This window comes from Mustela nigripes, chromosome 7 (assembly GCF_022355385.1).
Source record: "Mustela nigripes isolate SB6536 chromosome 7, MUSNIG.SB6536, whole genome shotgun sequence".
In the NCBI taxonomy this organism is placed as follows: domain Eukaryota; kingdom Metazoa; phylum Chordata; class Mammalia; order Carnivora; family Mustelidae; genus Mustela; species Mustela nigripes.
The window spans coordinates 21,674,634-21,698,391 of record NC_081563.1 but is presented as its reverse complement, the minus strand read 5'-3'; the positions used below and the strand labels follow the sequence as shown (position 1 = coordinate 21,698,391).

The 23,758-nt window shown below is 52.9% G+C and overlaps 2 protein-coding genes across 9 annotated transcripts in view; one reads left to right on the top strand and one right to left on the bottom strand.

Annotated features, from left to right (window-relative positions):
• Positions 1–746: 746 nt before the first annotated feature.
• CGREF1 (cell growth regulator with EF-hand domain 1) lies at positions 747–15,157 on the top strand. Of its 3 annotated transcripts, none has more exons than XM_059405311.1 (7): positions 747–902; positions 4,270–4,380; positions 12,682–12,778; positions 13,873–13,938; positions 14,033–14,103; positions 14,231–14,355; positions 14,577–15,157. In XM_059405311.1, exons 3-7 carry the CDS (start codon positions 12,699–12,701, stop codon positions 15,018–15,020), a joined length of 786 nt encoding a protein of 261 aa, XP_059261294.1. In that variant the 5' UTR covers positions 747–902; positions 4,270–4,380; positions 12,682–12,698; the 3' UTR covers positions 15,021–15,157. The 3 variants fall into 3 exon arrangements, with proteins under 3 accessions (XP_059261294.1, XP_059261296.1, XP_059261295.1); XM_059405312.1 differs by lacking the exon at positions 747–902 and adding an exon at positions 1,020–1,153; XM_059405313.1 differs by lacking the exon at positions 12,682–12,778.
• A 1,144-nt stretch (positions 15,158–16,301) lies between these two features.
• Positions 16,302–23,758, bottom strand: part of KHK (ketohexokinase) — an 11,615-nt gene continuing 4,158 nt past the window's right edge. Inside the window, exons 2-9 of one of the 6 annotated variants that reach the window (XM_059405305.1) lie at positions 23,526–23,657; positions 21,355–21,489; positions 21,034–21,168; positions 19,231–19,303; positions 18,518–18,664; positions 17,012–17,100; positions 16,707–16,864; positions 16,302–16,625 (exon numbers count right to left, since the gene is read on the bottom strand). In XM_059405305.1, the coding sequence (XP_059261288.1) occupies positions 16,540–16,625; positions 16,707–16,864; positions 17,012–17,100; positions 18,518–18,664; positions 19,231–19,303; positions 21,034–21,168; positions 21,355–21,489; positions 23,526–23,657 (955 nt within the window). In that variant the 3' untranslated portion in view covers positions 16,302–16,539. The remainder of the gene's footprint in view (positions 16,626–16,706; positions 16,865–17,011; positions 17,101–18,517; positions 18,665–19,230; positions 19,304–21,033; positions 21,169–21,354; positions 21,490–23,525; positions 23,658–23,758) is intronic. The other 5 variants (XM_059405306.1, XM_059405308.1, XM_059405307.1 and 2 more) reach the window with 5 other exon arrangements.

Sequence of the window (23,758 nt, the reverse complement as noted above, 5' to 3'; positions counted from 1 at the left end):
GGGTGAGGATGTAGTCTGAAGTGTAGTGGAACTGGTCACTGTGACAAAAGTAGGTGACACCATTTTGACCGCAAAGCTACACTCTGTCCTGGCAAACGACTGCCACCAACGCCCTTAAGATGTTCCTTTTCCCAGCCCCTCCCCAACCGAGTTTCACATGGAACCACTTCTCAGTGATGCACAGGGTCACAGCCACACGAGGACACCTCTGGAAATCATCAGTCACAGCTGTCACTTGAGCATCACAGACAACTCAGGAAGGGTTCCACCAGATACCCTGACCCGTGTGTCCTAGGAATATCCTCTCCTGTCACACACCAGTCCTTCACACACTGGCTATACCCTCTCAAGGCCATCTTGTCTCTCTGGATACAGCATCCCATAGGCCTACTGTCACCGGCACCTCATACACAAGGCCACAGCCAGGAGTCAAGGTCGCACCAACAGCTACACTTTGTCTTGTCCTGCACATCTGGGGGCCAGCAGGCAGGGGCACAGGCGGCACCCGCACAGTTAGACCTGCTTCTCATGAACACCAGCGTCACCATCTGCCTCTTCGTCTGTGTGTCTCTAAATGTCCGTCTCTGTCTCTCAGATCACGGAGACGCAGACACGCGCGCACACACACACACACACACACACACACGCTCGCACACGCGCGGGGACCGCAGGGAGGAAGCTCGGCGGGGCCCGCGGGGGGCTGCGGAGGGCGGCGGCCCTGCCCCCGGCCGCGGGCGGCTGCGGACTCTGCCCGGGCCAGGGCGGCGTCCGGCCGGAGGGCGACGTGGAGCGGCCACGTGGAGCGGCCCGGGGGAGGGCCCGGCGGGGAGCCGAGGAGCGGCCGCCGCACAGCCTCTAGCCGCCGCGAAGCCGGAGCCCAGCCCTCGCCGCGCTCGCCGCAGGTGGGTCCGCGCTCCGCTCCCCCTGGCTGCGGGACACCGGGCTGGGCGGGCTGGGGGCCGCCGCCGCCGCCACCAAAGCCGGCGGGGGACGCGCGGGTCGCAGGGCGGGACCGCGGGGCCGGGGCGCCCTCCCGGCCTCTGGGTCCCCAGGCTGCAGGCGCAGCCCCTCTGCGTCCCCCCTGCGGCGCGGACGGGGTTGGAGCGGCGGATCCCGCCTCGGGGCACTTCCCGGGAGGAGGTCCGGAGAGCAGGTAGAGGAAGATTCGCTGGAAAGCGAATCCCGAGCTCCCTAGGTGTGATGGTGGGGTTCCGCGGTTCCCTCCCGTGTCTCCTTTGTCGCTCTGACATCCTGGGAGGGGGGTTGGGGGCTGGCAGGAGTTTCATCGTCTCATTTGGCAGATGAAGAAAAGGGCGGGGGGCTGGAGAGGCGCCCCAGGTTATCACCCAGCTGGAAGCGGCGAGGTGAAGGCCGGCTGTCAGGTGTGGGGCCTTTTTGGCTGTAGAACCGCTCTGTGTTCTTTGGTGGGGGGCGTGTCCTGGGAGGGACAGGGGCACCGGAGGGACAAGTCAAGTGTTAGGATTCAGTTCAAAATAACTTTCGGACAGTTAGACTCAGCCAGAAAACCGAAAGGATGCCCTATGAGGGGCTGGACTCCTGACTTGGAAGTCAGGCGAGGGCTGATGGCCATTGACAGGGATGCTGTGGAAGAAAGTTTTGCCCTGGATGGAAGCTATCCACGATCAAAGGCTCCTGCCACATCCTAGATTCTCTGCAAATACTCAGGTGCCGCTCATTTACCCTGCATTGTCCCGTTGCTTCTTCCCCAAGCTGTTACAAGGCAGGTACCGTTACCCTAGGCTCAGAGAGGTTAAGTCACTCGCCTGAATCACACTGTCAGGACCCAGAGACAGGACTTGATCTCAGGTCTGACTCCAAGGCTGGGCTCTCCTCACCTGTGCTGGTGCAAAGGCCTGAAAAAATGTGAAGCCTGAGAGTCATTGTGGATGTGAGTGTGTGCATGTGCATGTGTGTGAAGGACGTGTATAACTACGGAGCTACGTCACGACCGTTAACCAAGAGCTGTGGCTTTCAGGTGGTTGTGAGGGTAAATCACATTTATGTGCTCTATAGTGGTAGGGAGTGGTTAGGAACACCGTTGACAGGCGGTGGTTCAAGAAAGGCTTTTTTTCCGTTGCTTATAGAAGTTTTTATCAATGCTGAGAAATGTCTTCAGCGTGAACAAATCACATTACACCAACCTCATGACATATTACTTGAGGTACCTTAGCTTGACTTCCTTTAAACAACAGAGGTGGGCCATGCAGTTATTTAAGCTTGTGACTTGAGCTATAACCAGAATGCTCGGGTTGTCAGGAGAGCCCAGGGCGTTCCAGGTAGAGGGTGGAACAGCTTGGGCAAAAGCACTGGAAGGTGAAATCAAGAAGCACTTGTGTGTTGGGGGGCAGGGGGGCTCCAGTAGCCCTTCTTTTTTTTTTTTTTAAGATTTTATTTATTTATTTGACAGACAGAGATCACAAGCAGGTAGAGAGGCAGGCAGAGAGAGAGAGAGAGAGAGGAGGAAGCAGGCTCCCTGCTGAGCAGAGAGCCCGATGTGGGACTCAATCCCAGGACACTGAGATCATGACCTGAGGGGAAGGCAGAGGCTTAACCCTCTGAGCCACCCAGGTGCCCCTCTAGTAGCCCTTCTGTTTGAAGCCGAGTGTTGGTGTAATGGAGCACTGGAAGATGAATATAAAATGCTGACCTGACAGCTGATTGCAGAAGGCCTTGAACGCCAAGGTGAGGACTGTGGACTGTAACAGAAATAGGGAGCCTTTGAAGATTTTGGAGCAGGGGCGTTCTAGCTAAGGAAGATTAATGTGATGTGGATATGGAGGGTTCTTTTTTTTTTTAAGATTTTATTTATTTATTTGACAGAGAGAGATCACAAGTAGGCAGAGAGGCAGGCAGAGAGAGGGAGGGAAGCAGGCTCCCTGGTGAGCAGAGAGCCCGATGAGGGGCTCGATCCCAGGACCCTGGGATCATGACCTGAGCCAAAAGCAGGGGCTTTAACCTACTGAGCCACCCAGGCACCCCCCACTTTTTTTGTTTAGATTTATGTATTTGAGAGAGAGAGAGAGAGAGAGAGAGAGAGTGTGTGTGTGTGTGTGTGTGTGTGTGTACAGGGGGAGGATCAGAGGAAGAGTGAAAAAGAGAATCTCAACCAGGCTCCTTGCTCAGGACATGGGGCTTGGTCTCTCCACCCCGAGATCACGACCTGAGCCAAAATCCAGAGTCAGATGTTTAACTCACTGAGCTACCCTCCCTGGAGGGTTTCTTAAATGGAGAAGATACTGGAGGCAAGGGCAAGAGAGAGGCTACTACATTAATTTGTTACACACTCCCTATCCATTGTAACTGGGAGAGGTGAGTACTGTGATCATCTCTGTGCAGATAAGGTAACTGAAGTTCAGTGAGGATAATTAATTCACCCAAGGTCGCAGGGACAGCCTGTGGTGGGGGCTGGTCCCAAAGTTCTGTTCTCAGTCCACTACACAAAAAAACCTTTTTTTTTTTTTTAAAGGTTTTACTTATTTATTTGACAGAGAGAGAGAGATCACAAGTAGGCAGAGAGGCAGGCAGAGAGGGAGTGGGGGGGGGGGTTGCAGGCTCCCTGCTGAGCAGAGAGCCCGATGTGGGGCTCCATCCCAGGGTCCTGGGATCATGACCTGAGCCGAAGGCAGAGGCTTAACCCACTGAGCCACCCAGGTGCCCCCTGAATGGTTACATGCATGAAATGGATGCATAGGACCAAGAGGAGGAGGATAATAGTAATTCATGAGGGCAAGGTTCAGGACCAGATACGTAATTTCAGGGCCCAGGGCAAAAACAAGAGTAAGAATTTCAGGATGGTGGGCACCTGGCTGGTGACTCCTGATATCAAGGACATGAGTTCAAGCCCCACACTGTGGGTGTACTTATTTAAAATAATAATAACAATAATAATAATTTCAATATGGAGTCCACAGAGCATTATGCTAAAGCCAAGGGCCGCTCTGAGAGGTGGGCCCCGTGTGACCACAGGTCACACACAGTCCTAATTACTAAGACAACTTAAACTACCTCACAACTTAGTGGCTGGAAGCCAGAACGTTGACCTTGGTCCTAAGCGTGCAGTCTGCGCCTGGTTGTGGAAACCAGCCTATGTCTGCTCATTCCGTGTGGACTGGGGCACCTTGAAAGCTGGGAGTGGGAATCACCTAAAGGTTTGCCCTCTCACCGGGATGGGCTCGGGCTGGGGAGACTAGAGCAGCCGAGGGCCGGATCGGCTGCAGCTCCTCAGGCCTCTGCGTTTTCCCCACACAGTCTTTCCAGCGTGGCGGCTTCGGGGACGCCAGACTTCTTCCGTGGCGGCTCAGGGCTCCGCAGGGGCCTATGTGCGTGTGAGGAGACAGAGGGAGAGTGAAGCAGAACCAGGTACAAGCTATGGCACCTTTTATGACCCTCACCTTTGTTTCAGCTGTTCGTTCGAAGTGAGTGGTTAAGTCCAGATCGTATGTAAGGAAAGGCAAATCAGACTTGGTCGTTTGTGGGAAGGCGGGGCAAGGAATTTGCAGACCTGTTTTGCAAACCAGAACATTTGACCTAAGGAGGGAGTAGATTAGTGGAATCTGAGGGGTGCTTCCCCTTTATGCCTGAATTGCTTCCACCGGATGGTCCTCTTTTAAAGGGCAATGCTAGTGCCTGAGAAGCCCGGATAATAGGTTTTGACAGCTCTGAGGGATTTAAATGACTTCAACGCCTCCTGTAGGCCCAGGTCCTGGCAGTAAACAGATGGGATGGGGGTGCAGGAAACAATCTGAGGGCATCCAGGTGGGGAGACCAGGAGGGTGTGTGTGTGTGTGAAGCCACTGCAGAGCTGGCCAGGGAAACTTCTGGAGGGAAACGGGCGTTTGTGTACAAGCAGGCACTGTGCAAAATGTGTAGGATGTGTACAACCAGGTGTCACTGAACTCTTACCGCACCCCATGAGGGGGGCTCTTGTCTGCCTCACGTAGATGAACAGCCTAAAACACAGAAGCCTCGTGGTTCCAGGGCCAGGCCTGGGGTTCAGGCCGCCTGAGGTTGGGGCCCATACCCTTCCCCTCTAGACTGTGTGACCTCTTCCTCAGTAACTCTGTTTGCGTGTCTTTCCCTCAATCACTGTCTAACATCTGTATCTTTTCTTTCTTATATATTTGCAAGCTTTAAGAAACAAAAAGGAGAAGTAATTCTACTTTATCATCTCACTTGTAAGATAGTGCCTCACACACAGTGGGTGCTTAATAAATAGTAAAGCAGCAAATAAACTTTATCTTCGTTCTACCAACTTATATTTCTATTTGCCTTCCCTGGAGATGCTCACCCTCTTGGTCTTCGGCCACAAAGGTCTTTGACATCTGTTGTGACCCAGGCTGTCTTCTGCGGTATCTAGTCCCAGGGTCTCTATTTGCCAGCATTCTCCTGGCCAGCTCCTGGCCAGCTGGCCTTCTCAGCCATTATGTGCTTCTTCTTCTATCTTAGATACCAGAACCCTCAGCTGAGCCCAGCCTCCACTGCCCCGCCTCCCAAGAAACCCAGCAGCACTGCACATAAAGAACCAGGGCCCTCTGCCCCATTGACCTGTACCCTCTTGCAGCCACTGCTTCCAGAATGCTCAGGCACCCCGTGGGCTGGACCTTCTCCCTGATCCTCCTGGCTCAGGCGCAGGTGTCTCAGTCTTGCATCTCCTTTCAGTCCCCAGGGGCTTTCTCTTGAGACTTCTGGCTTTCACCTCCTTGAGGTAGGCTGTGGGGAGCTCCCCCTCCCAAGAACCGAGGTAGTTTTGAATCCTACTTACACTCCCCTAGTCCTCTCTCACTTGTCCTGTTGTACTTGACTTATGGTGTCTTTTGTGATACAGAAGTTTAAGCCTTTGATATTTTCACATCTGTTTTTTCCTTTAAAAATTACAAATTTGCAATATCATTTTTTTAAAAGATTTTATTTATTTATTTGACAGACAGAGACGACAGGTAGGCAGAGAGAGACAGGCAGGGAGAGAGGAAGGGAAGCAGGCCCCCTGCCAAACAGAGAGCCTGATGTGGGGCTCGATCCCAGGACCCTGGGATCACAACCTGAGCTGAAGGCAGAGGCTTTAACCCACTGAGCCACCCAGGTGCCCCTGCAATATCATTTTTAAAAAAATTATTTGAGAGATAGAGAGCAGAGAGAGAAGCAGACTCCCCACGGAGCTCAGAGCCTAATGCAGGGGGGTGGGGCAGGCCCTCCTCCCAATCCCAGGTCCTGAGACCCTGACCTGAGCTGAAACCAAGAGTCAGGTGCACAACCTACTGAGACACCCAGGGGCTCTGCAATATTTATCATTTTTAATTGCTCCATCCTTTAATATGCCTTGCTTAGCCATTGCCTAAATGTTAGCCATTCAGGTTGATTATGTTTCTTTCACTAATATGAATGGTATGGTTATAAATATCTTTATAATTCTTTTTCCATTTGAGTTCCTCCCTCTGTAATCCTCAGGATGGTATCACTGGGTCAGTTTCATGGCAATTACCACACATTTCCAGGTTGCTCTCTAGAAAGTGTCAGGTTTGTAGTCCCTCAAACAACAGAGGCTAATCCTCACTGATTCAATTTCTTTTTTTTTTTTTAAGATTTTATTTATTTATTTGACAGATGGAGATCACAAGTAGGCAGAGAATCAGGCAGAGAGAGAGGACGAAGCAGGCTCCCTGCTGAGCAGAGAGTCAATCCCAGGACCCTGGGATCATGACCTGAACTGAAGGCAGAGGCTTTAACTGAGCCACCCAGGTGCTCCTCATTTCTTTAAGTTTATTCTGTCTTATTAGCTTATTGAGTTGGAAGCTTAACTCACAAACTTTTAGCTCTTTCTTCTATTAGATGCTTTTAAGTCAATCCACTTTCCCTCTGATACTGCTCTGTCTACCCATCTTGTTTTCACGCATATTTTCCCAGTATTATCCAACTCTAAGTATTTAAGTTTCCATTATGATTTTCTTCTCTGATCCACATGTAAACATGCCTTTTAAATTTCTATATATGTGAGATTTTTTGCATCATTTTGTTGTTGGTTTCTATGTAATTACATGTTAGTCATATAATATAGCGTGAGACAGATTCTTTGTTATTCACTGAGCCATGTGCTCTGGCCCATTATTTGTCAGTTTTTATAAATATTCCACATGTATTGAGAAGAATATGTACTTGCTAGGGGACTGGTCTCTCATTTGTTCATTAGCTCAGGCATATTAAGTTTTTTATTCAACCTTCTACATTCTTACTCATTTTTAGTCTGGTTAATGTTTCAAATACTGGATGATGTCTATTAAATTCTCCCACCATGATGGCAGATTCGACTTTTCTCCTTGTAGTTCTGCTAGTTTTTTTTTTTTTTTAAGATTTTAATTTTTTAGAGCAGTTTTAGGTTCACAGCAAAGTTGAGCGGGAGGTACAGAGATTTCCTGTACACCTCTGTGCTCCCCTCTACATGCACTGCTCCCCCACAATCAACATCCCAGGCCAGACTGTGCATTCCAGACAACTGGAGGAACCCACACTGACACATCATCACTCAAAGTCCATAGTTTACATCAGGGTTCATTCTAGAACATTCTGTGGGTTTGGACAATTGTATAATGACATGTCTTGTCATTGTAGTATCATAGAGAGTAGTTTCACTGCCCTGAAATCTTCCGTGCTCCACCTCTTCATCCTTCCACCCCAACCCATAGCAACCACTATTTTGACGGCCTCCACAGTTTTGCCTTTTCCAGAATGTCTTACCGTCGAAATCATACAGTGCATAGCCTTTTCAGATTGGCTTCTTTCACTTAGTGGTATTGATTTAAATTCCTCTAGGGCTTTCCATGGCTTGCTAGTTCTTTTTTTTTTTTTTTTAAAGAGTTTATTTATTTGAGAGAGAGGGAGCATGAGTAGGGAGAGGGAGAAGCAGACTCCCCACTGATCAGGAAGCCCAATGTGGGGCTCGATCCCAGGACCTGGAGATCATAATCTGAGCCAAAGGCAGGCGCTTTAACCAACTGAGCCACCCAGCGCCCCAATAGCTCATTTCTCTTAAGCACTAACTAGTATTCCATTGTCTGGGTATACCACACTTCCTTCCTCTCTGTCTCTCTCTCTCTTTCTTAAGATTTTATTTATTTATTTGACCGAGAGAGATAGTAAGAGAGGGAACACAAACAGGGGGAGTGGGAGAGGAAAAAGCAGGCTCCCTGCTGAGCAGAGAGCCTGATGTGGGGCTCGATCCCAGGACCCTGGGATCATGACCTGAGCCGAAGGCAGAGGCTTAACCCACTGAGCCACCCAGGCACCCCGGTAATTTCTATTTCTTAACCGATGAATTTAAAGAATTTATAGTTATGACCACCGATAAAATTAGATCTATTTTTACCATTTAATTTATATATTTTTTGCCTTACTTTTTCATTTTTAAAGTTTCTCTATTCTCTTTTACTGCCTTCCTTTGAAATGATTTTTTTTTTAAAAATTCCACTCATGGGGTGCCTGGGTGGCTCAGTCATTAAGCATCTACCTTTGGCTCAGGTCATGATCCCGGGGTCCTGGGATGGAGCCCTACATCAGGCTCCCTGTTCAACAGGAAGCCTGCTTCTCCCTCTCCGACTCCCCCTGCTTGTGTTCCCTCTCCTTGTTGTCTCTCTCTCTGTCAAATAAATAAATAAAATATTAAAAAATAACCCTGCTTTAATAAAAAATTAAAAATTCCATTCATTTTTTTCTCTGCTGGTTTGAGGTCATATATTCTATTTCTTCCATTTCTGGTTTTTTAGTGGTTCTCCTTAAGACCTTTCCGTGCATATTTAACAAAGTTGCTCAATATGTCTACTCTCTTCCCAAACAACCATCCTCACCATACATCTTTTTTTTTTTTTTTTAACTTACTTATTTGACAGAGAGAGAGATGACAAGCAGGCAGAGAGGCAGGCAGAGAGAGAGTGGGAAGCAGGCTCCCTGCTGAGCTGCGTGCTTGATCCCAGGACCCTGGGACCATGACCCGAGCTGAAGGTAGAGGCTTTAACTCATTGAGCCACCGAGGCACCCCCTCACCTTACATCTTCATGTTGTCCAATATTGCAGTTTAGTTCACCTTTTTTTGGTCCCTATATTAATGTAATTATCAGTCTGTGTTTGTTTCTGTTTTCCCAAATACTTTCTAATTTTTTTCTGCTCACCATTTTTCCTTGCATTTCAAACCCTTCTGGGATCATTTTCCTTTTTCCTGCAGTAAATCCCTTAGAATTTTCTTTAATGGAGGAATGTTGGTGGCAAATTCTCTAATTTGTTATTAAAATTGTTTTTGTTTCACCTCATTTTTGGAAGATAATTTTGCTGAGACGAGAATTCTAGAATGACAGTTCTCCCCCATGCCCCCCACACTCCCCCTTCTCAATGTGTTAAAATACTGTACTACTGTAACCTGGTATCACTGTTGCTGTTGAGAAATCAACTATCAGTCTAATCGTCCTTTTGGGGATTTGTCTTTTCCTTCTGACTGCCTTTAAGACCTTCTCTTTTTCTTGGTATCATATAGTTTCAGAATAGCTCTGGATGTGTATCCTATTTATTTAGCTTTCCTTGGATTGTTGGGCTTCCTGGATTCAAGTATTGTGTTTTTGCAGGAGATTGGGGAAAATCTCAGCTGTTATATCTTAGGACACTGCTTTGATCCCAGTTCTCCTTCATTTTCCATGCCACTTAACCCATGTTTTATATTTTCTGTCTCTGGCTCAATGAGCTACCTCCTGGATAATTTGTTCATTCTCACATCGTCTAACTTACTCATTATTACTAACTTACTCAAAATTAATCTTTTTGTTATATTTGTGGAAGTTATATTTGGTTCTTCTTCAAATCTTCTTGGTCATTTTTATGCTCATACTCTTTTCCCGTAGTTTCAAGCTTCTCTTTAATTTCTCGAAACAAATTAGATATACTTCATGTTCTTGGTATGATAATTCCAGTGTCGTCCTTTTGCAAGTCTGGGTTCACCCTCTATTGGTTAGCTGGCTCTCACTCACAGTGTCTTATTTCCTTGTGTGTTTGTGACTTTCTGGCTGTGAGGTCATGCTCCATGACCCTTTACCAATGGAATTACTTTGGGGCCTGAATTGGAATTGTGTTTCTCGGACAAGATGTGTATTTTCCTTTACTACTTGACTGGAGGTACTCTCAACCAGGTACCACTTAAAATGCAAGCAATGTGCTTTGGCTTTTTTTTTTTTTTCCTAAGATTTTATTTATTTATCAGAGGGGGGGCAGAGACCAAGCGCAGGCAGACAGAATGGCAGGCAGAGGCAGAGGGAGAAGCAGACTCCCTGCTGAGAAGGAGCCCGATGTGGGACTCGATCCCAGGACACTGGGATCATGACCTGAGCCAAAGGCAGCTGCTTACCAGCTGCTTAACCAACTGAGCCACCCAGGCGTCCCTGTGCTTTGGCTTTTGAACCACAGCAGTAGCTTAGTTCAGGCCTTGGACCCACATTAGAGCAGGCTTGTTACAAATGCTCAGGGAAGACTTTATCCCTTCTACCCAGCACCAAGGTCAAGACAGACAAGATTTATGCTGCCCTCCCTTCTTTGTGGCACATTTACTTTTTGTCCACAAAAAGTATGGATTGAGTAGGACTGTTTGAATCCCAGCTCTAGGTTGGGAATCTGCTATTAGTATCCTTCCACTGGGTGGGTCCAACCTTTATCTCTGGGCTCTTCTACTGCACCAGCCACTCCAGCTGATAGTGCAAATTGACAGCCAAAGTCTACTTCAAGCTCACTGGATAATTTGACAGCCAAAGTCTACTTCAAGCTCACTCCCCCCCACCCAGGGTTACCGTTGCCCTGTGCTTTCTGTTTCACTGTACTCAGAATTTCTTACTTTCTTGCCAACTCAATGCATTTGTAAAGATACTTTCTATTTTTAGCCAGCTTTGGGATGACTTTCATTGGGACAGTTCCTATCATACTCCCCAGACATGGAGGTTTGGATATTTTTCTAGACAACCCTTTCAGAGAGATGTGTCCATGGCAGTTGGGGTTAGAGTTAACCTAACCCTAGTCTAATCCTAACCTAACCTGTAGGCTCCCTGCAGAGCAGGGGAAGCCTGTTATGGGACTTGATTCCAGGATTCCCGGATCACGACCCAAGCCAAAGGCAGAGACCTAACCAACTAAGCCACTCAGGCATCATGGCAGTTTTTATTTTAGAAAATCTAAAGCTGGGGTTTGGATTAACCTAACCCTAACCCTGAGGGCCCCCAGCTGATGATACGGAGATCTCAGTTCCAGCTCCCTCCCTCAGATTGGCCCATGACTTGTTTTCTCTCTTGGTTGCAACATCTGGAGCTCAAGGATCTGTTTTGCAGCCAATGTTCATGAACACCTTTAGGGAACTGTGGTCTCAGCACCCATTTAGCTGCTGTGGATTATGGACACTAATCAACTATATAGACTCATGATATCTGTTGGGTCTACGTATATGCAGAGAAAACTAAAGACAGTTTCTGTGCCTCTTGGTAGCTTCACCTTCTTGTATACTTCCATATTTGGTTGTTTATTCCTCAAGGTGGCTCTGCATAGCTATAGGCAGCCTCCCACATGCATCTTCCCATGGGCAAGGCCATGTCCCTGTCCTTCCCCACCTCTCTGAGGCATTGGAATCCAGCCTTTCCGTGCTTCTGCACCTTGTTAGAGCTACAGAGCTCTTTGAGAATCTGATGAAACTGACAGGATTTCCCCAGGAGAATTCTGTGCCAGCTGTTATGTCAGGGACCATGACCGTGGTTCCTGATCCTCTGCACCTGAGGATTTGTCTTCCTAGAGATGGGGGTGTGGTCTCAGGCCTCAGCTATGGTAGGTGTGTGCTTCCTTGAGAATTAGTAGGATCCGTACACCTACCTGGGACTAGTCAGTAAGCTTCATGCTCTGTACTTCTGACTGATCCTTTCTCTCTTTGACTCTTTTCATATAACCAAGAGCTTGTGTTGCCAGTGGGCCTGCACAATGAAGGTCTAAGGGGGAGCTTTTGTTTTTTCTTTTCTACTGGGATTTCCTAAGAGAAAAGAATAGGTCCTGAGGCCACCGTTGGCTTGACTCTGGTTTGTTTCAACCCTTACCTGAGTTTACATCTGTTTCAAGGAGTCTGAGCCTTTACTGATTTATTCTTGGGTGAGTTTTAATAAATACAGGCTAATAATCTGCCTCTGCATAAATCTTGGTCTTTTTGTGACCCTCTGCATTTCTGATCTGGCCTTTTTCTTAAGGTCTCTGAGCTAGTTTCCATTTGCAAAGTGAGGAACTGGACTGGAGTAGATGTACTTGAATTGTACTTCTCTGAGCACCTCTGGCTGGGGCGGGTGTGTGTGGAAGGATGGGGTTGGGGGATGGGCCGGGCACCACAGAGTGGGGGATGGGTGTGGGGAGGGACTCCTGTCCCCAGAGCTGCTTCTGCCACAGCGGATCTGCTTTCCATGCTTTAGACACTGGGTCCAGAGTAAAATTTGTTTCCGGCAGATTCCACAGGGGATGGCTGATATCTGTGTGGGCCTCCTCCCTGAGCAGGAAGGAGTCCTGTCACCTGGCTGCGGGTGGAGGCAAAGAGAACAGCAGCTCCTGTCTAACCCTCCTGTCCCCTCACTCTGTGGCAGACATCCCTTCCCCTTGACTCCCTAACTCTGTTCCTAGTTCCAGTTCCTGCAAGGATGTTGTTACCTTTGGCAACGAGAATGTTAGTGCTGCTGCTGCCCCTTTGTCAGGCGGCTCCCAAGGACGGAACCGTGAGGTAATGGGCTCCAGAAGGCAGGGCCACAGGCTGGGATACAGGGAGTCTGGAGAGTCTGAGGGTGCGGTGGGCCCCTCTGGGAGGCGGGAGCCTGGGGTGTATGCTCCTGGAGCTCTGTATCCCGCCCTTCCCCTGACCTCTGCCTATAGGAAAGCCCTTCGCAGAGCGGGCAACAGGACACCTTTGCTGGGATCAGTTCCTCTGGGATCCTGGGCCTCAGTTCTAAGGGAGTGTGAGGCTTGGGGAAGGAGCTGTGGGTCGTCTGGGATCTGGGGCTTCAGTTCCGACAGGGTATGAGGCTTGGGGAAGCAGCTGTGGCCCGGGAAGGGGCTGTGCTCCTCTTCTCCAGACCTTCTGTGAGAATAAGAGATTGTTAGCAGATCTGTTCTGTTTTGTGTGCTCATCTGCCTCGAGGCTCCGGTGTGAAGACCACACTGGGTATGTGGGGTGCGAGGGGAGGGACAGAGACAGAGCAGCAAGGCTGGCAGCAGGGACAGAGGCTGCCGCAGCGGCTCCTGCAATCTAGCCTTGCAGGTCTGGACTGATTTGGGTCAAACAGGCAGCCCTGTCCAGAACTGGGAGCAAACCTTGGGCTTTACGGACTGAGAAAGAGAGCCTGAGCAGATGGAAACTCCAGAACCATCATGCATACCCTCAGCATGTGTCGTGGAACAGATCCGGTCTGTGGAAACCAGGGCAGTGCCTCCGGGCCGAGTCAGAGGCCTGCCCCGTGGCCCGGGCCCCAGAGCTGAAGGGTGGCCATGATCCCTGCTATCTGGACACCCACTCACTGTTTTCTTGGGTCTCCAACTTGTATCTACTAGGTGTGTCCTCATCTGGCCTCTAACCAGACACTTTATTTGCGTTTTCCCTTAACGTCTAAGTTAGGAATCTGTAAAAACAGCCCAAGGGAGTGTGGTTCTGCTTCTGAGACCAGAAGGGTCTCCGCCCCACAAGATTTTTGCAGAATTTGAGAGAACAACGCCCTTTGGGTCTGGGGAGAGAACTCTGCCAGGAACTTGAGGGTGGGCGGCTGGTAGGCCGGATCCTCAGGGAGGCTCTTTGCAGGCCTGGCCCTTCTCTCTCTCCTCCAGGCTGGACCCTGAGATGCAGCAGCAGCCCCTGTCCAACCCCTTCCAGCCAGGCCAGGAGCAGCTTCAGTGAGTGGGCTGGGCCGGGGGTGGGGGCTGGGGGTAGGGGTAGGCCTGGGTCTGCACACTGGCCCGTGGGGCTGACTTTCCCTGTTTCTGGCAGGCTTCTGCAGAACTACCTACAGGGACTGGAGAGGATGGAAAAGGAGCCCGAACACATGACCCGGGAGCAGGGTGAGGGGCTGGGCACTGGGGCCAGCGGGCAGGGGCTCCGGGGCAGCACACCCAAGACTGACCCTGGGCCATCAGTCACTCCCTGCCTGTTCCTGATGTCTCTTCTCATCCGGCTTTTCCTCCTTAGTTCTCCTCTACCTCTTTGCCCTCCACGACTATGACCAGAGTGGACAGCTGGATGGCCTGGAGCTGTTGTCCATGTTGACCGCAGCTCTGGCACCTGGAGCTGCTGATTTTCCCATCGCCAACCCGGTAAGCCCTGCTGGCTGGTGGAGGGGGAGGGCTTCTCTCACGAAGGAGACTCAGCTGCTTGGGGCTTCAGTCTTTTTCATCATGACTGTTTTGGGGAATCCACTAGGAAAGAAGTGCTCTGAGCCTACCTGGCAGGGAGGTGGGGAGGTGTGGGGAGGGTCAGGGCTCCCGGGAACATGTCTGTTCAGTGTAGCCTGTACGGCAACTGTGTGCTTCCGCAGGTGATCCTGGTAGTGGACAAGGTGCTTGAGACCCAGGACCTGAACAGGGATGGGCTCATGTCCCCTGCAGAGCTCATCAACTTCCCAGGAGAGGCCCCAAGGCACACACAGCCCGAAGAGCCCCCGGAGCCACAAGACGTTGGGAGGCAGCCCCCATTAGCTAACAGCCTGCCAGGACAAGAGCTGCAGGGAGCCCTGGGTCCCAGAGAAGATGGGGGACAGGTAGAGGCCAGAAGGGAGTCCTCAGAGCCTGTGCAAGAGGCTGGGGAACAGACAGAGGCTGAGAGAGAAGTCCCAGGCCCTGCGGCAGAGGCTACAGGACAGGCAGAGGCCAGGAACACTGTAAAGGATGCAGAGGAGCTTCCAGAGGAAACACTGGAGTCTAAGAACACCCCAAATGAGTTTGAAGTTCATGTTATTCAACTGGAGAATGATGAGATATGAACCTTTGCGATAAAGATCTGCACCCGCAGAAGGCTCAGTACCAGAACATGAGCCCCGAAGAGTGGGGGCGTGTAGGCTGGGCCCAGGACCGCCTCTTTGTCCGCTTCCTGGCCCCCAGAGGGGCAGCTCAGGGAGACCTGAAGTTGAGGGCAGCAGCTTTAGGGCCCAGACAACCAATAAAGAACTGATGAATGTATCTGCTTGGGCCATCTACTTCCTGGTGTGGCTGGCCTGGCCTCAGGGACACAGGGGATTGGGGACTGGACAGGCCTCTGGGAGGGGCTTTGGCTTCCCCAGTGGTCCCAGAGGGTGCTGAGACACAGCAGGAGGGCTCAGCCAGCTGCAGACAAGCGGGGGGGGGGGGGGGGGGGAGGGGCACCGCCTCTCCCTGGGGCCCAAAGGCTCCTCTTCCCCTTCCTCTGTGGTTCAGACACCCCGGACCCTCCCCTCCCGCAGCCCCACGCCGGTCCTCCCCACCACCCTGTAGGAGCCCTCCCCAGAGTATCAACAAGATCTACCACTTACTGAGAGCCCAGTACACTCCAGGCATCATGCCGGGCATTTTCTATATGAGGAAATGATGAGGAAAATTGAAGAAGACTGAGTCAGTAACGTACCCAAGGAGACAGCATGAATTAAGTGGCGGATTTGAATTCAGGTGTGTCAGACTACAAAGCCCATGGTCTTTAGCACATTCTGGGGCCCCAACTTCCTTACGAAACTTGGCTCATTCCCAATATGCCCTCAGGCCTGGTCTAGGTCCCAGGCCTAGGAGGAGGCACTGCCTTCGGGACAAGGTGGCCCCAAGGGTGGGGCTTCAGGCTCCAGGACAGTCACAAAGGAGATATTTTTGGACCATGAAGCCGCCACCAAACCACAGAGTAGGCTCCCTGCCCACTGGCCTGTCGGGTTGGCTCAGCCATGGGAACAGTCTCAGAGCCACAGCCCAGGGATCCAGAGGAGATTTTCTCATGGCTTGTTAATTTGGAACGGTCCCTGGGTACAAGGAGACAAGTGTCCTCCCCAGCCAGGAAGGCCCAGGGTCTCTACCCATGCCCTGTGGCTCCTCTTCCCCAGAACCCGCTGGGTTGGGTCTCCACCGAGGGCGTGGCTGGTGGCAAGTTGGGGGTGCTTCCCGCTGCTCTAGAGCGGGCTGCCCCACTCTGGGCCTCTGGAGGGAGGTTCATTGGAGGAACAGAGAAGAGGGTGAAGGGCTGTAGCATCAAAGCATCTGGCATCCCCAGCCAAGCAGTTTGGACATCAAGGACAGACAGACTGGCGGAAGGAAGTGGGCCCTGGGGTGGGAGGTTTATTTGCTCTGTGGCTCAGCAGAGACACGAGGACACAGGCAGAGCACGCCCCGCCCCCCCCACCCCGCCCCCCAAGCCTGCATCTGCCCAGGGGGCGTGCTGCGCAGATGCCAGGCTGCCTGGAGCGGGGTAGAAGGCAGTGGTGGCTGGGAAGGCGCCAGCCTCCAAGGAGGGGGTGCTCTGAGCCAGGGCCCCCCGCCCCAGGGCGGTCACACGATGCCGTCAAAGCCCTGCAGGCCACACTTCTTGCCGGCCACCTGGCAGCCGAACCGCAGCGCCTCCTGCATACTGTGCCCTGGAGGGACAGGGGGCTGGCTCAGCCTGGTCCTCTGGGCAGGGGCAGGCATCACCCGGCGCCTCCCGCGCGTATACTCACCCTGGGACAGGCTGAAAATGACTGAGGCGTTGAAGGTGTCTCCGGCCCCCAGAGTATCCACCACCCGGGGCGGAGGGAAGGCGTCGGAGTGCAGCAGCCGTCCATCGGGGCCCAGGGCATCGGCGCCCTCCTCAGCCCAGGCGCAGACAAGCACCGCCCTGCAAGACCCTCCACTCAGCTGGGTGGGAGGCCCAGCCCCGGGGCCCAGCCTCGAGTCCCCCCTCAGGGAGGTGCTGCCCCCAGCCCGGGGCCAGACTCCCTCACTCTGCACACCTAGGGCCCCTTCCTGGCTTCCCCCTACTCACCCTTTCCTCACACGCCCGTACAAGCCCCTCAGGGCCTCCCCCGCTGACCGGAACCCCAGGTGCTTGGCCACATCTTTGCTGACAAACACCTGCAAGCAGTGGACGAGAGGCTGGCGGTCACCCTAACTTAGCCCGGCTCAGTCACTCACCATCAGTGGCCTAGTGTTGCCCCCGTATTATATGCCGCTCCTCCAACAGGGCCGCCTAAACGTAGGAGCTCCCTGACCCACAGAAATGCGTATTCATACTCGCTCAATATGTACTGGAACACAGCCCGGTAACCGGGCACAGAAGCCCCTGGTTTATTTGGTCTAAGACCAACGAATTACCCTGCAGCTGGAAACCCAAAGCGAGCCTTGAGCGCCATCTTGCGGTGAAAGCCAGCACTGCCGAGTTACACATCCGGCTCTCAGGAGGGGTTTGCTTTGTTTTGTTTTCCGGATAAAACTATTCCCCGGGCGCCTGGGTGGCTCGGTGGGTTAAGCCTCTGACTTTGGCTCGGGTCATGGTCTTGGGTCATGGCTTCAGGGTCCTGGAATCGAGCCCCACGTCGGGCTCTCTGCTCAGCAGGGAGCCTGCTTCCCCCTTTCTCTGCCTGCCTCTTTGCCTCTCTCTGTCAAATAAATCTTTAAAAACAAACAAACAAACAAACAAAAAACTATTCCCTCCCGGTCTGAAATAAAGGGGCAGGGGCTGTAGAGCTCCCTCCACACTAGCTACACGTTAGAATCTCCAGAGTGAGTTTTGCTGAAAGATACTTCAGCCGAGCTGCACCCCTACCACTCAGCTAAAAACCCTGGGTATGGCTCAGGCATCCAAGCCACGGGGGAGGCCCAACCAGCTTGGGCGATGATGCGAGGATTGTCCCGCAGAATTCACTTCCATCCCAGCATTACCCAAATTTACCTTATGCAAGTCCCCTCCCCATCCTCCCTCAACCCTGAGTGGCTCCCACTGCCTGCCACCCACCCCAGAGTTGGAGGACACCCCGGAGAACTGTCCTAGTCGCTCATTTGACAGAGGAAAGGGCTGAAGAGGCCGGGAGAGGAGACGCTCCCATGCGGGGTACTCCGTGGGTAGCTATTAGCCCTCTGGCTACTCTCACACCCACTGGGATGCAGAAATTTTGCTCCCTGGCCATCACTGAGGCCTGCAAAGGAGTCCAAAACTGGGGGCCTGCCTCTTTGACCTCCACCTGCTAATGACACCAAGCCATCCCAGATGTGGTGGGCATTCCCAGAAACCAAAGGAACGGCTGATTCCTTTAAGACCTAAATGAGAGGCACCTGGGCGGCTCAACCACCTGTCTTCAGCTCAGGTCATGATCCCAGGGTCTTGGGGTCAAGCCATAGGCCAGACTCGCTGCTCAGCGGGGAGTCGGCTTCTCTCTCTCCCTCTGTGCTCTCTCATGTAAACACTTTTTTTTTTTTTTAATCTTAAAAAAATATATAAAAAACCACCCATATGAGCTGGATGTGGCAAGGGGAAGCTGCGTGGGCCACTCACCACATCTCCATAGCCAAACAGTTGGAACAGCTCCTCCCGGGGCTTCTCCACCTCCACAGACACGCGGATCTTCTGGGCCGGAGGCTGCGAGGCGTTGTGCTGTTCTATCCGCCGCAGCATCTTCACCTGCTCCGACGCGTTCCGGCCCTGGGGCGGGGCGGGGCAGGGCGGGTTGGCTCAGGACAAGCAGGGCGGGGCCAGGCCTCTGGCTCCTCCCTCCCTCCCTGCTGGGACTCTGGGTCAGGCGGGATAGGGGCACCCGGAAGCTGGGCAGGAGCTGTATCCTAAGTTTCAAAATTCTAGAGCAGTCATTGACCTTGGAGACCTTATTGACCAGTCCCCTGATTTCACCGAGGAGGAGATAAAGGAATAAAAGACCTTCCTAAAGACACATGGTGAATTAAATGACAAGGCTAGGATTCGAACTCAGGATTTCTCCCAGTGTGGAGGAGGTGGGCAGCCCCTAAGGCAGAAAAGCACGGATCTTGGCCTAGAGCCAGTTTCCTGCTTCTGGTGCCTACATTCTGCTGTGTGAACTTGAGTACGGTGCTTTCTGGGCCTTAAAACACAGAGCAAGATGGAGAGGGGATGAGGGGGCTCAGAGTCATTGATCTTGAGGGTACTTCATGGGTCAAAAATACTAAGAAGAAGGTGGAATACATGGAGGGCTGGCGGGTTGAGTCCCTCAAAACACAAGGTAGGGCAGGACTTGCCTCAATGTGGATCCACTTGAACCGGGTCAGGTCAACCTTTTCAAAGTCTGTAGCAGACACATCTGGCAGGTTCCTAAGTCACAGGACAGGAAGGAGAGAGAAAAGGCATGGTGAGGTCGGCCAAGGCCGGGATCTCCAACTGGCTGCCGGGGCCCCCATGCCTGGTGCCGCCTGCAGCATGGCGGGAAGCCGGATCTCCCACAAAGGCATCTGAGGCTCAACTCTGGGACAGGCCCTTTCCAGGCTAACCTCCTGATCACTCCTTGTCCTACTCAGCTCCATCCAGATGGAGGGCTGGAGGCAGTTTGCTGGGGTGCCCTTTGGGTATTAAGTAAGTTGTGAACGCAAATGCAGCATGGGTCAAGATTCAATTGAGTGAGCTTTGGAGACCACATCTCCCAGAATACTCTAAGAGCACCAGGGACTACAATTCCCAGAATTCCCCCCTTGCCAGCGGCACAGTTTAGCTCCCAGCAGTGGTCCCACCAGGGTTCTAGGTCTGGCAGCTCCATGTTGCAACCCTGAGGTCAAGGCTGGTGCTTGAGGACTAGTCTAGGTTTGGCTGACTTAGATTTGGAGATCCAGGAAGGGTCAGCCTTGACCAGAGACCTACCCCAAACTATGCCCTCCCCTCTACATTCTGCAGCTGAATCCATCTAATTAACTAGGTGTGTACCTGGGCCTTTTGGAGGCTGCTTGCCCATTGGTAAGTGGTCCAAACCCTCCAGCCTGCTGCAGCTGGAGGTAATGTGTGTGGATATCCCTGCACCGAGGCCAGTGGGCAACAAATGTTTCCCCTCTGAGCTCCTCTCCTCTTCCTGTGAATACCCACGTGGTGTCCTTGATCAAAATTGCAGATTGTTGCTTAATGGGCAGATGACTAGGGCTGCCAAGGAGAAGGTCATTGCCAGCACATATGCCCACTCACTTATACACTGGGACACAGGGAGCCCAGAGACCACTGGCCATAAAGCTTGTTCTAATATAGCTACCCCCTCTCCCCCAGATCCAGGAGTCATGTTAGGCATGTAGGGACACCCTGAACCCCAGGACTGCTGGGTGTGGACCATCTTAGTCCTAACATAGTATCTGGCACACACTAGGTTCTTAGGAAACCTAACGTGTGGGATTCTTCAGGAGAGAATCTGGGACAGATGAAAAGGATCTGGGTCCACAGGGCCTCTCCCTGGTAGCTTGGGACTTTAAAGGGGATCCTTGCCTCCTAGTTAACATAGCATCTGATGGCCCTGGTCTACCAACCCAATGATGCCCTTCCCTCTGCTTCAGTGATGGCGTGAATTGTGTGTGGCTTTTGGCCTGGCTTCACTATGCAGGGAACTTTGTGGTGGACCCATCTCTTCTGAACACCCAAACCCATCTCCTTGGTGCCATGCTGCAGGCTGGCAACTCTGGGGGCTGAGCCCAGAAATTCCAGTGGGTCCCCATCAGGGCTTAAGATGGGTGGAATCCCATCTCCCACCATCCCTCTGTCCTCAGAACAATTCCCCCCCCACCCACTCCCGGGCTGCTGATTGGCCAATTATGAAAAATCACACCATGAATTATGTTTTGCACAGGCTTGCCTGCCCATCCTTGGTGTTGACCAAGGCCAAGTCATCAGAGCAAAGCACATCTCTTCCCACCTCACTTCTCCCCTAATTGAAAACAATTGAGAAATCACTGAACAGGTTGGCTTGGGGACGATTTCTGGTACAAAGAGAGAGGCGGCTTGCCGGGATGCCCCGGTGGCAAGTGAGGGAACTGATTGGTGGGCCGTGCCAGGGCGAGGCCAGGGGGCCTTACGTGTCGTAGAGCACAATGGTGCGGGAGCCATTGGAGTTGTTGACGATGCAGCAAGAGCACGGGGTTTCCCCTCTGCTCTGCCAGGCCACCTGGGACACATCCACACCCCGCTGCCTGAAGTCAGCCACCAGGAAGCTTGGGGTGGAGCCCGAGTCAGGGGAAGGGCAAGGAGACACCGATTAGAGCCTATAAGTGGCCTGGACCTCCTGCAGGGATGGGGAGGGGGTGCTGGAGCACGTGGGCCTCTGAGAGAAGGATCCTGTTCTGAGAGTTAGTGAGGGCGACAGCGGCGGCTGGCAAGGCGCAGACTGGCATACAAACCTGTAGGCATGCAGGATGGTGCGGCTACCAGTGGCCTCGCTGATGATGACCGTGGAGATGGGGACAGAGCCCGTGGTCTGAGAGACTGTGTAGCGGAGGTCCACAGAATAGCGGCGGAGGTCATCCAGGACAAAACTGCCGGGATGGAGCAACCCGGGGTGGGGGGGAGGTGCGGCTCGACAAAGGTTTGGGGACTGGAGGGTCGGTGGCAGGACCGCTGGGGACCCTGGAGGCAAGCGGAGGGGGCCAGGAGGGACTGGAAACCACCATGCCACCCCAGGCTGTGCAAGGGGGCAGGAAAGGCAGGGGCGCATAGCCTGGAACTCAGTGAGAAAAACACCGAGGGACGTTCTTCTAGAGCCTGATTGGAGTAAACTCCAACCCCGCACCTGTCCCTTTGGTCTGACTCAAGCCAGAAAGGATGTGCTGAAGTCCGTGGAACTGGATGGGGTGGATCTGGGGCCTAGAGCATGTGCGCCCTGTTTGAACAAAGCAGGCGAGGGCACCGTGGCCAGTTTCATGCAAAGCCTCGGCAGAATTAATAATTACCGAGGTGGTACTTTGCCCCCCAGCTGCCCTCTACACACTCATCCTCTCCGTGCTCTTCTCTGAAGGCCCCTGCCATGCTGTGATTCCACACCCGCCTCCGTGATGCCCAGCCAGGAAGCGATGCTGCCTTGGGGAGCCCACCCACAGCCCTCTCCCCTCGCTGCGCGGTGAGCCCTCCAGGCAGAGAGCTGGCTCCCACGGCCTAATGCTCCACACAGTGGAGCCCCTGGTGCGGGACTCTTACCCCAAGGATCTCCTCCGATCAGTGGGAGCAGGAGGTGGCCCCTCGGGGAGACTGCACCCACAGAACAAGGGGGCCAGGCCCACGTTTCCTGGCCTTCTCTGGACACAGTATCCTGGGACCACTAGTCCAGCCACCATCCTGACCTTTCTCACTAATGGCCGGACCCCGCTTTGGCAACACCAAAGCCGGACAATACAGACCAAATTGGGACCAGCTCGGGGCATCACTCCTCATCTCACCCCTCAAGGTTCCTTTAAATAGGAACTTCCCCAAAGCACACCAACTACGGTTTGGTTTTCCAAATGCCTTTTTGCACATACAGTGCCTGGCACGTGGTAGGGGCTCATTCAATGTTTTGAGAATCCGGAGGGGCCCACCTCCCAGCATTATGGTTCCATAACGGGGAGTCCACGACCCTGAGTGAGAGCCATGCAAAACTCAGGTTTTGCCTCTTGCTGGGAAGGAAGACAGCCACTGAAGAAAGTTAACAAGTGACCAGCCCTTCTGTCCCACCTCACAGGAAAGGCCCTTGTCTCCCAATCTCTTTCGTGCCCCTTCACCAAGAAAGGGAATCTGGCTGCAGCTCAGGGGGCTAGGCTTGGGCAGCAGCCCCCCCTGAAACCAGGGTTCAAAGGGCTGAGCTTCACAGGCCAGCAAGCTGGCAGCCTGCTCTAGTGCCCACAGTGGGCAAAGTGTGGGCCTCACCTCCTGATAAGCATTTGCTGAACTGGCAGTGCCAGGGGTCAAAGGGCTCTTGGGTCCTGGCAGCAGCCAACACAGAGAAAGCGTGGGGGCCTCACAGCTATTGAGCCGAGGCCTGGGTCTGGGCCCAGCGTTAGCATGTGGCTTCAGGGTGTCCTTGGGCAGGCTGCTCTTGTGGCTTCAGTGAACAACAAGGACACAAGCACTGGCCCTGCCCTCCCAACGGGGAAAGGAACTGTGGGCCTGAACCCTAGGACCACGGAGGCTGGACATCCCCGGGGGAGGATGGGTACGGCACGTCCCTGACTGCCTTCTGCCGCGAGCATAGCCAGGACCACGGGGGATGGAGAGGGGCAAAGTCATATCCAGCGCAGAGTCTGTTGGAAGCAAGGAAGGAAGAGGTGGGAAGCTGAGCAGGCTCTGGAGAGGGGCGGAGGCAACAGGCTGTGGAAAGGACAGCTTTAACAGAGAGCATTAACACCTGAGCCGCAGATAAGCCACGCCGGTCTAGGATGCTGGTACTCTACTCCGCCCCTCCCGCTCTGGATCCAGAGTTACCCCACACCCTATTTCTTCCAGCCTGCCCTCCACCCCAAGCCCCCCCTCCCGTGGGTCAAGACTTCCTTCTGGGCCCCGCACCCTGCGGGCAGGCCTTCCTGCTCCCTCCTCCACTCACTCAGCAACGTGGCCCGGGGCCAGCGAGCCCATGAAGGCACAGGGGGCTCCGAGGAGGGACAGGACAGTGCAGGAATTGGATGCGTTCCCTCCGCGCTGCCATCTTTGGGACAAGCACCTGCAAAACAAGCACCTGTGCAGAAATGCCCTGCTGAGCATGAGGACACTTTCTGGAAAGCTCTTCTCAGCCTGGACTCTGGGAGGAAGGGTCATAACTCAGGGGTCTGGCTGAGC